The 12,282-nt window shown below is 47.1% G+C and overlaps 1 protein-coding gene across 1 annotated transcript in view; it reads right to left on the bottom strand.

Annotated features, from left to right (window-relative positions):
- Positions 1–12,282, bottom strand: part of LOC144151541 (medium-chain acyl-CoA ligase ACSF2, mitochondrial-like) — a 94,450-nt gene that overhangs the window by 56,556 nt on the left and 25,612 nt on the right. The window contains exons 2-4 of the mRNA XM_077682639.1: positions 11,963–12,091; positions 5,031–5,084; positions 2,906–3,012 (exon numbers count right to left, since the gene is read on the bottom strand). Of these exons, the coding sequence (XP_077538765.1) occupies positions 2,906–3,012; positions 5,031–5,084; positions 11,963–12,091 (290 nt within the window). The remainder of the gene's footprint in view (positions 1–2,905; positions 3,013–5,030; positions 5,085–11,962; positions 12,092–12,282) is intronic.

A 12,282-nucleotide genomic window follows, 5' to 3' on the forward strand; every position in this document is an offset into this window, starting at 1 on the left:
CTACTTCAATATGGCACCAAAAATGCCTCCGTGTTTAAACACCACGCATTGACTATTGGAGCGTGGAGTGCTGGAAGTAAAAAGAAAACCCCCTTGGTAAGCAATAACGAATATCCACCCATGAGCTTAATGTAATCAACTAATCAACTGAAATTAAGGAGCACTTTTCCAAACGTACCAGCTTGGACAAAACCATTACGTTGTGTTTGCGAACGGCCCACCGCCGGCTTAAAACATTAATCTGCGTGTTATGGGTTGTGACTGTACAGGTGACTTCCGCAACGCTTCCTCCGTCAAAACTGTGCGACGGCTTCGCGAGGGACGCTTTCCAGACGTTCCTGATCTGTGCTACGCGAATTCCCGGTTGACTCTTGTACGAAAGCCATTGGTGGGGTCTTTTTCAACCGGTACACAGATATTCCCACAACCCAGAAACCAAACTGGCCATCCCATCATATACTCAATACAGTGGTGGCTTGAAACGGAACTAATGTCTGAGTGACTTTTGACACCATTAAAAAAACTGAAAGATGACTATTATGGGTTTTTACCACGCAAGGCCAACGAGGGCAAAGAGCGCGATGAAAGGTTAATGAAAGTGGTTTACAAAAAAACACTAACACCTGTCAGCACGGGTACAATAAAATGAATTAAAAGACAATGAAGTTGGCTGGTGAATAGGGTCAGTTTGTGATCATGCCTGGTATAAATTCAGGCGTACAAAAGTGAATCTCTGTAGAAAGCCTGAAGACGCGCTTAACGGAACGCAAGGGATCGTCTTCTGAAAAATGTGATGGGTACAATGAAATATCTGATCTGTGCAGTTTTCTGAAGCGTCTGTGTGGTGTTGTGTCGCGTGCCTTGAATTGAATCACGATGTGTATTATGGAGAAGCCCGGTACAAGCTCGCTATTTGTAGGCTTCATTTTGCAGGCTTCATATGTACAAACAAAGTAAATTCCACTGACACTGGAAGAATAAGTTATACTAGTCAAAAATACCGTATACGCGTACGTTTATTACAACTTCAATAATCCGAATTGATGGATAATCCGAACTGAACGATTCGTTCCGGCCAAGCTCCATAGACCAAGCTCCATGACTAGGAATGCTACCCACAAGAGCATTTTCCGCTTCCATAAACGTATATCTCCTGCTCCACCTCCTTCCGTTAATTCGAACGCGAGTATGTTCGCGCACGGATAATGCGAACCATTGCACCGGCGGCTTGGGTCCTGGCACACGGCCAGAGAAACGCACCCGCTGCCTGTACTCGAGTCTGCGTTGCCTTCGGAACCGAGGGAAAAGCGGAGAAAAAGGTAAAATCCCGTAAGACAACCTGAAACCGATCTCTTGTGAATGACACTTTCTTTTCAGACTTCGTCGATGTAGACGTGAATGCGGTGGTGGGCTGTGCGCTGACAGATAAGACATCATATCTCAATTCAGAAGCGCAGAAACTGTCGCTGCCGACGAGGACGTGGTAAACGAGGCTGAAAAACCAGTGCGGGCGGCCGCTCTAAAGTCATTACCGGATTTATTGCCACCCGTCTCTTCTTGAGTTTTAAAGATGGTGAACAGAAGGCCCTTGGCTATATTCGCCCATTAGAGGAAAAACGGCTGTCACCTTCAAGGACAAAAGGCAAACTGCAGTCATGTACTTATTGAAGCATTAAACTATTCACATTCCCTACTGGTTCCTAATGGCAGTGCACTGTGGTTGTGCTCCACTTTCATTACCTCGAAATTTCACTAATGCGAACGACGATGGCTTTCCTCGGGTTCGAATTAATGAGCTTTTACTGGCTTAGACACGCGCAGACTCATGCGGAGTCTGTGCACACATAATGCAAGGCTTCGCACTGTGCTCTGTAGATGCTACGATGCGTGCCTGCTTTCCAACTGCCAACGTTTGTTGCGGAAACAACGGAACTACCTGTTCGGAAGTTGTTTTTTATAAATATTTTGTGCTAAGCAGTCTTTCTGATAGCCTTCTTTATTTTACACTTGGTAGTGGTCCAAGCTTTCACAAAGGGAGAATGACAGAAAAGGTTGCTGCGTTGCTGAACATGAAGCCGGGAATTTCAACTCTTTTGCGATAAATGATGGAAACAAGACCAGAAAGAAAGGAAGAATCAAGAGAAAAGAAAAAAACAAAGGAAAAGACAGAACAAATGCTTGCTGAAGAAAAAATGGCAGGTGGTTAAAGCCTATTGCACCGTAAATCGCTGCGACGACAGCATCTCTCAACCTTGAACCTGCGGCAGCCAATGGAGGGCGCAGCTACAGAACTGAGGCTGGGGAGAAGAGAGGGAGGTCAGAATTGGCTCGGCTAAGAGAGCCAGACTATGCATGCTCACAAAAATACTAGATGTGCCTGACAGCAAAAGCATACCGATGAAGAAAGCGCAGCGTAACTCTCCCTTTAAAATTGCAAATAACCATTAACGGGTTCTTTTATTTACTTAATAAATATCTTCTTAACTCTGCGATTTCCCATTCAACGAATACAATCGCCTTCTCCGCTCCTTTCTAGCTACTTGCACCTGTGTGCTATGGAGAATGAAACAATAAAAGAGCGCTGTCTGCCTGGTGTAGTTTTTTCCGTGTGTTCCGTGTGAAGACGCGGAGGAAAGCAGATATGAAGGCATGAAAATTAGCCACCCTTTCCGGGCTAACTTAATCCTTTTGCTTCCATTAGAACGAATTTCCTTAGGACCTCAGCTTAATCGTCTACGCTCCGCCATCACAAGCATGAGCAGTGGGAACAGTACCAGGGCAATCTGCTTCCCAAAGCGTTTATCCCGGCGCCGCTACCGTTCTTCGCGTGATGGAAATTTTATTAACGTTCCAACACACCCTGCCTTGCGCCCTCCTAGTCACGGCGAGCACCAGTGCAGCTCACCTGTGCAGGGAAAGCGGTGGCCCGCTGTCTCCAACCAAGTCCTGTGCCCAGCGCGAGTAGTCCTGCTTCTTGAAGCCCGCTCCTACCAGGAGGGCGCTGCAGGACGTCTGCGAGAATGTGCCAGTTGAGTGCCCGAAGAAGCCCGCATACGTATAGGCAAACCTCGCTCGTTACCAAAACCACCAAGGGTGAGGGCTGCTAGAGAACTGAGGCAGGGTGAAAAGCTGCTAGGTCAGAATTCGAAGTAGTAAACAAAGTGAAGTCTTTAGGAAGTGGGCTCTGGTTATGAACGTATCACCTGGTGGTCATTCCTCCTTAAAGCATCCAAGGTATAAACACGTTGAAACAGCTAAGGTAAGAGTGGGCGATCCTTCTTCTGATGTTTAAGAATCGGTTTTGAACGTCGATATCAAACTTCCCTCAAACAGTAGAACAGGTCTCCCAGAAATCTGTATAGCTTACAGCTTACCTGTGCAGCTCACGTAACATCACGCCCTTCATTTCAATTTTTTCGCGCGGGTGTTGATCATGGAATATAAAAACTAGTTCGATTTCACACGTTGCTAAGCCCGCGCAAAGCACGGGCGAATTTTGAGAGGACTGAACGCAATACTAATCACTGCACCTAGCAGCAGTGGCCTGGACATACAGTCGCTCCGAAGTTGCTTGGCCCGCCATAATGCTCAACTTCAAGGCTAACCAGCGTAAGCCTGCACGCCTGGCATCACGCTTTGAGGTGTACCGACGTTTAAAATAACACCATTCCTCCGGTCCTCTCGAGATGGAGTACCCGTCACAGAGTACCCGTCCGGTATAGAGTAGCAAGGCCGTGTCGCTCAACACGTTACAAACGTGGAGAAAAGTAGCAGACACCGTGAGCAATGTCCTCAATGCCCGCGATGCCCGACAAAGGCACACTACCGACCAAAACATGCTTCAGCAGACTTCTCTTTGACCCTTACAACTGCCGAACCTGACATTCTCGCCATACAACCTAACATGTCATTTGGTCGCACCCCGAATACACGAATCTTCGTATTTTCTTTCCCCCGGAGAAGTTGGAGAGCGCACTGACCAGTTCTCAGCTTGAAACTTATACCACTGTCACACGGGCCCTTTCAATCCGCATTGAAGCGAAGCGTGATTGACTTTTCGAGCGCGCTCGACGCCCCGCCGCTGCTACACGGCACGTTTGGATCCCTATCGAGAAGTGGCACCGTTCGCATTCACGTACGCCAGACGGCGCCCAAAATATACTTCGCCGCCGGCGTTTGGTAACTTTGCGCGATCGCAGGTAAACGTAACTATATATTTTCCCCACGCGCTTATTTGGGTCAACTTACTTCATATAATTTCTGGCGTTAGTTGAAGTGTAACCTTCTGTGCCATTAGTGAGCGGGGACGAGAGTATCACCGCTTGCTTCCGGGCGCGCTTGGAAACCTCAGTCGTTCTTGGAAAACCGGAATCGAGTTCGAGTGCGATTGGGCTGGATCGCGATTGAAACTGCCGTGTAGCAGCGCCCGATCCGGATTGAGCTCGATACGGATCGACTCAATCGCGATTGAAAGTCGCCGTGTGACAGGGGTATTAGGTGCGTCTTATATCTCGGGCTGGAGCGCCCGCACTCAACAGCTGTTTTCTGAAAAAAGGTTCCTTCCTCGCCCCCCCCCCCCCCCCCCCCACACACACACGTATTTATTGCACTTAATTTTTTTATCGCCTAAAGCAAATAAACATTTTCACAATAGTAGCAGCATTAGTAAGAGGTACAGGTTGATTCCTAAAGAACACCTAATCGTCGAAGTCTCATGCTGTGTACCTCACTGCTTGGCTACGAAGCCACACCATAGCTGCGCTCTACGGATAGTTTAGATCACCTGTCGTTAGTTATAACGCATTCTAATCGTTTGCACAGGTAGTTCTTGCATTTGTCTGAAACGTACAGACAGCCTCTGCAGGCTTGTGCTACCACCGCCATTGACACCTTTTATAAAAGTAGCACAACGCGATAACTGGGCGGTAACGAGGCGTTTATCATAACCTAGTGAAGTCGAATGAATTTACCCATGTATAAAAAGTTGCTGGGATGGAAGGTAATTCGTATGTCTCCGAAGAAATACTCACTCGCTTCAGCGCAGCCTCCAGCTCGTGGGCGTGACATCTGTCGTTGATAGGCACCTAGAAAGCGGAAAGCAGATGATCACATTTCGCTGGCCGCGACAGTGTATGCCGAGAAACGAACCTTGCAAAAATAATTATACCGGTGCCCTGAAATTTTGCGAAAACATAAGTTTTTGTTGCTGCTGGTGATAAAATAATCGGGCTTAAGGTTAGCGTATTTTGAGTAAACTCAAGCACCACCACAAAAAAGTCTCTCAGCTACTTTGCGTCCAGGGAATTGATACAGTTTTGAAAAGACTTGGTAGACGAGCAAGAATTGCAAACCATGTTCGCCAATAAAGCCTTTTTAAACTTTACCTATCAGGTTAGTTCATGATAAGTCTTAACTGACACCGTTAATTAGAAACTAAGGTTTTGAGACAGGTCGACACACTATCACAATGGGTGTTTCTTGATCTTTTCAGTGTTTCAAAAACGGGCAAGTTGGGTATGCACGCTGCTCTCTCCGTCTGGAAACTGCGAAGACGAGATGGCTCAGAGCAGACCTCGTGCTGACATTTCCACCAATTGAATTCATCACACCACGTACCAGCAACATTCCGTATACAAGGGACATAAGCTCGTAAGGCTGGCCCTTCTGGCGTGATGCAGAAATTTAAAAAAAGGAGCCCGTAGGCTGTGACTCTAACGCAAACCTACGTATAACCAAACCCTTCTTATTAACGGCATTGCACAGTATTGATCTGAGGAATTTTAGCAATAAAAAAGTACCAGACTTGGCAAAAAAAGGCATGTTTGAGGACACAGCACGACGATTCTTCTGTAAATTCCTTATTTAGACGCTTTCGCGCCTCCAACCACCAAATACTTTGCGAAAGCAACATGATGACACGTCCCGATGACGCGTTCCGTAATGCTCTGTTCTGCCTTTCGGGGTATGTGTTACTCTGTAGTGTGCAACATACTGCAGGACTTCAGAGTGCGCACACACGATTTTGTGTACCTGCGCAGATTTCTTGTGGTCTACCCTCTCTGCACTTAACCAATTCATTGATTGTCGCACTGATTTCTTGCTGCATGCCTAGGCTGCATCCGTAACAACATTCCGTAACATGATCCGTTCGCAGGAGCAAGCATTCCTGTCTAAAAAATCGTCATATACCATACATGCTGTATCTGTAAAAATGTAGCTCTGTTTCACATAGGTAGTTCGACAGCAGCAACTGTCGGCTGTGTGTCTAACGATTCCCTTTGATATATGTTTAAGTAAACGGGTATATTCGTAGGTTGAAGCGCATTGAGTTCAATGAGTATGTTTTCAGTAAGTGGCGGTTGGCGACTTTCTGCCTCCAAAAGTGATGTTATGCCTTATGTGTTGTTTGAGCCCAACGTTAGGAAAATTTCTTTTGAGCGAACCGATCTTCAAACAACCTCGTACTGACTGCGCGCTGAAATCAGCGGTATTGGCAGACAAAGTTAAAGCTTTGTAGGAACTGGGCCTCCGAGTGATTTCGACATTGTTTTCAGACTTACGGTTTCCGCGTGCATTTCTAATTTTTTCGTGAAGAATGTTCATTTCACGTGTTTTTAAATCTCCCACTACTTCCAAGCCATTCCTAGTCAGTGCACAGAGCGGTGTGCACTGATTCTGGCGAACGTGTAAAAAAGGCATGCCAGCTCTCGGGTGCGTTTTCAAAGCACGCGTTAAGAATAGCTGACGAAAACGGAGTACGAACCAACACCCTTTTGCAAGGACCTCCTGCAGTGTTAGACGATCATCCATAGCCGTCGGCTTCCTGTGCACGTCCTGAGCTATTGTGAGCCCAGAATAAATATTGTTTTTTTGATACCTTGCTCCGGCGTATGCTATTTGACGACGCATAGATGTAACGAACCTTTATGCAACGAATTCCGGGATTTAAGAAAGTTTTTTAATTCCCCTTTTAAACCCCCATTGAAGCCCTGGTGTTTGCGAGCTCTATGTAGCGAAACGTCGCGGCGGTTAACCTTGTTGTAACGAAGTCGGCGAGCTGATCAGCCGTTGTATTTTGCAGTTTTACTCAAAAGTCGGCCGGAGAACTAATTTAGCGAATACTAGCACTACCGTAAGGAGCCAGCAGCAATGTAAACGTCTGGAATCACCTAAACACGATTTCGTCATGACGACGACGACGACGACGATGATGATGATGAACGGAGACGCTAGCACTACCCCGTGGCCAACGTAGCAGTCACTTCTGGTTCTTCTTGTGTAGCGTGACTACACCAGCTTCACGTTTTTCTTTCGGCCGCACCACAAACTACCGTGCGTTTCCACGTATGAGTGCGGTTTCGGTTCCAGACTCAAGTTTTGAGGTGCTAGGCCATAGTGTCGACATGTAGTCGCGCGTCTCCACTTCTATCGGTGGTATCGGTTCACCGGTATGGAGTGCTGCTGCTAGAAAACGAAAAGGTGTCTGTTTAAGAAAAGCACACAATTTTAAATGCCGTCTCTGCTGGCGAGAAAGAAGAATGTTGCCGCCTGGTGAAGTATCCCAGTTAGTACCCTCTCAACAATCTTGAGTGCGGTAAAGAGCATAAAGTTGGCAACAAGGCACACTTTCAACATAGGTTTGTTTCTTGTAACGCGTTAAGGCGCCTAAAAGTGTCAAAAGGCAAAAGTTATACTTAAGTTACGTTGGTAGTATGGGGGTCAGTAACCTTGCTTTTCTGAAGCGCCATGTAGCGCCTAAGCTCATCCGAAAACTCACGCAGTTTTCCGCTGTGAAATAAATCCATGAAGGGCGAGTTCGCCTTTATTGATTTCTAGCAGTTTGGGTTCATTTCAGCTCTTTCATTCCCGCGAGCCTTAACTCGCAATCTGCATGTAACAAAAACCCGGATGTAACGAAAAATTGCCAACTTTTGTCAGCTTTGTTACATCCAGGTTTAATTTGGCTGCAAGTTACAATTGCTACAACGTGTAAATGCGGCATTAGTCATGGGGTTAAGCTGTCACCTGAACGCGTCGACTGCTCCTTGTAGTGTGCACCGACAGTTGCATTATTCAGCTGCTGTTTAATGTTGTCATGGCTGGGTTCACTCTCATTTTTCCCATTAACGGAGAACGATTCACAATGTATGCCGATGACGTTACCGCTTGATGTGAAACGGACGAACACAGCTTTCAAAGCTAGCCACATGGAACCACACGTTACAGACGCGAAGGTAGTGATACCAGTCTGAATATGTTTGTTAGAAATACACCGAACAAACTCCTGGGAGGAAGACCAAAGAAACTTTCCAAGGTGGCGCCCTCATGAACATATCAGATAGCATCCGTCTGGCGTACCCTTCAGGCTATGGAAACTGCGGACGCACTCCAGATGCGCCAGCCAGTGCATGTTGGCATCGGGCAACAATCCCGACCAATTTGTCACCGATGTTGCGCGCGCTTTGTACTTGCCTATGCCATCTTTCTAGCCGGTAGCCCGTGCCCGTTTCCCCTGTCACGCCAGGTCCATTCCACGCCATCTCACGACGCGGCTCATGCAATTTGTTCACCTTTCGCCACGGCTGAGTTCCTAGCTGCGATTGACAACGCAAAACATTGGACGGCTCCGGGACCGGACAGCGTTACATATGAGGTTTATAATAACCTGGATGAATCAGCGCTTGGCCATTTCCTCGACTACGTGAACGATGTTTGGCTCTCTGACGAAATACGAGAGTTATGGCTTCACGCTGACATTGTGCCTATACCAAAGCTGGGTGAGCCACCCGACCGTCTTCCCAATTTGCGTCCAATCGCGTTAACATCCACGTTTTGCAAGCTCTTTGAGCGCATGCTGGCAGCCCGCTTTCCACGGTGGCTGCTCACTTTTCTGTGGTACCACCATGCTCAGATTCTGTTTAGGGTAGGCTTGGCCATCCTAAACAGTTGCTACTGTTGCTACGGAAGTTACTACTTGAGGTCGATGTTGCTATTTGAGGTTGCTACTCTAAACGTTGAACTAACCTCAAGTAGCAACAAGAATAGCTGACCAAAGTGGAGTACGAGCCAATACTCTTTTGCAAGGACCTCCTGCAGTGTTAGACGATCCTCCATAGCAGTCGTCTACCTGTGCACGTCCTGAGCTATTGTGAGCCCAGAATAAATGTTTTTTGAGACCTTGCTCCAGGGTATGCTATTTGACGAATACAGTTAAACCTGGATATTGCTTTGAATGTTGCTACTTGAGGTTCGTTCACACTAAGTGCGGACAGTGCTCGCCATGGACATCCTTAAGGCCTACGATAACGTCGGCCGCGGGGCTATCGCGGAAACTCTCCAGAGCCTTTTTCTCCCAGACAAGATGCGCTCTTTCATCCGGACTTTTCTTACTAAGATATCTTTTTCTATATGAATTGGCGGGGTCACTTCACACCAATTCGCTATGGTCACTTCACATGGTCACTTCACTTCAGCTATGGTCACTTCACACCAATTCGCGGAGTACCTCAGGTGTCGGTTATTTCGCCCCTCCTATTTAATATTATGACGTTGCCGCTTACCTAGCATTTGGGCTCCATACCGGACCTGCATTTCCTCGTCTACGCGGACGACGTAAAGGTATGGACCGTCCACTCAGAGCAGCATCGGCAAAGCGTGTGCTTTCAAAAAAGCCTTGACAGAATGTAGAAATATCCTGTACTAACACTTCCAAGGGAAAAGACAGCCGTTCTGCCTGTGGTCAGTGCTTGGGAACGTCGCAAATTCCAATGATAGTCCAACTCTCCGCCAAACCCGTACGCACTGGCACCTCTCTTCGCGTCCCAGGGTTGGACATTTTGGCGTCTCGGTCAGCTGCCATGTGGCTTCGATATTCCGCCTAAAAAGCAGGCCAGGAGTGCTACAGTCAACCCCGATTATAACGAACCCGGATAGAGCGAAGTATGCTATATATCGAACAAAAGCAAATCCGTTACGAAAATGCACGCGAAACATATTCCTTATAACGAAGTCCAGACCGGATATATCGAACTCGGTGCGCCTACAATTGCCACCGAAATGCATGCTCTCGTAGCGGCGATTGAGATGATGATTGGCTACGATGGTGATGTTGAGCCTCGCATGAAGCGACGTAACACCTGACACCTTCCGTAACTGTTTCCGACGCACGGGACTTCCGACGGAGCACATCCAGCCACCGAGTCCGGACCAAGACGGCATCATCGGCGGACCGCGCGAAGAGCTCGTCAACGTTCCAGATGCTGTGCCGAAAGGAGTGTCCTTTAATAATTTCCTGATTCCCCACGACGGCTTTGCCGTCACTGTGAGCCCCTCAGGCACAAACAGCGTCAATGATGTCATCTCAGCTGGTGCTGCTGAAAGCACCGAAGAAACTGAAAATGTCACAAGGGACATCCTCAATCTGTTCGGTGCTTTAATGAGGATTAATGAAGCGCGTTCGCCAGTCGATGTGCTCTGCCAATATTACTTCGATATTGATGGACACGGACTCGAACTAGCGAAGACGACGTCTCCGCCAAAACGAAAGGGAAAACAAAAATCACCGCTCTTTTGTGGAATAGGCAGTTAAGGCAGAAAGTAGCTTAAGTGCATGCAATAAATGGATTGTTTTGTGTTAGGTAATGGCATGATTTATGCTTTTGTTCCATTACGACGTGGAAATGGCGGGGGGGGGGGAGGTCTCGCGTATTGCGAACTCGTAACAAAAAAAATTCGTTAATGACGATTTCGGCAACATCGAACTATTGGATTTATCGAACTAATCGGGGTGGATAGTACAGTTCGCTATAAGCGGGTTTTACTGTATTCCACAAGGCCCGAGTATGAGTGAAACTGGGGCAAGGCTTAGCTTTGGTGATAATAATAAGCTCATGATCATATTTCGGGCCAGGGCTAAAACGCTTTAAAAAGGCGATTCATGCTATTTGCAGATCATTAAGGTGACGTAATCGGTCCAGGGCAGCGCGCTCCAAGGATGCGCGATTAGGGCGTGGCGCATCTTGCAGTACGTTCTCTCGATCCACTGCTGCCCCAGTGGCTACTAGGGGCAAGCAAAATCCAACTATTTTATTTTATTGTTCTTTTACATTAGTCTTGTGTATTTTGCTGCAAAGTTCATTTTATTTTTTATTCCAGGCGTTCCTATGAGGTTTTTGTTGGAAATTATTCCTCCTAAGAAGCAGTTTCTGCCGCTGGTGGCAGACAGGGCAATCACGGGACTATGGCCGACTGGCAAAAAAAAAAAAAGAAAGCGAGCGATGGAACCGCGCCACTTTCAAAACAGTTGCTGCTCGTATTACGTAATCAAAACCTTCCGCTTTTCGACAAGAAAGTTCATCGGAGAACTCCAGTCTGCTTACGTGCTTTTAAGGCGAAAGCCTGGCGAAACAGATTAGCAACTTCTTTTCTGATACATTGTACTTGCACCTTTTCCTCGCTTTCTTTCTTCTTCTTTTGGTCCGGATCAATTCAAAAGTTTTCTTTTATGCTATTACGGGTTTGCGTCAGTTTGTTCTTTTTCATTTGTTCGTCTTAGTGTGTGAAGTACGTCAGCAAGCAGACTGGAACATGCCGCAACCTCCCTAGAATACGGGTTTGCGAGGGTGATGTGCACCTGTCCTACTCCCGTGACATCACGTTCAGGCTTCACGCTGCACACTCTATTCAACTGTTACTTTTCAAATTCGCAGTTTTATGAATTTTGAGAATCGGACACATTAGTTCGCCAAAGCTTCAATTTCCGGCCAACGCCACAAGTGGCCATGTGCTGCGATGGAAGGAATAGCAACAAGGACAACAACTTGCGTGTGTGTGTGTGCGTGCGTGCGTGTGTACGTGTGTGCGTGTGCGTGTGTCCTTCGACTTCCAATGTCCAGTTTCACTTATAAGACCTACAATACTGGCTGCACGGCGTCATCCACACCTCAATGTTAGCAGCACTCACCAGGACAAATCCAGCTTTAGCAGCTGCAAACTGGCACACAATCCAGCGGTGACAGGTTGGGGAGAGCAGCCCGATCCGCGAGCCTGGCTGTAGGTCGAGTGAAAGCAGTCCCTGGGCCACTTTATCCGCCTGAGCAAAAAGGATGAAGATTGCATCAAGAAAAACACGGACAATCACTGTTGTCGGCATAATGAGTTGTAGAACATGAATTTAACGCAATAGTGTCGAATGACGGCAAGTTGGACTAGTTGTTTTAATGTCTCATGATACCTCATCTTCGAATATAATGCCGAACAAACAAGCCGCCCTCTTGGTCACAC

Source organism: Haemaphysalis longicornis, unplaced genomic scaffold, assembly GCF_048455015.1.
Source record: "Haemaphysalis longicornis isolate Haplotype H1 unplaced genomic scaffold, Haemaphysalis longicornis Haplotype H1 scaffold_9, whole genome shotgun sequence".
Taxonomy (NCBI): domain Eukaryota; kingdom Metazoa; phylum Arthropoda; class Arachnida; order Ixodida; family Ixodidae; genus Haemaphysalis; species Haemaphysalis longicornis.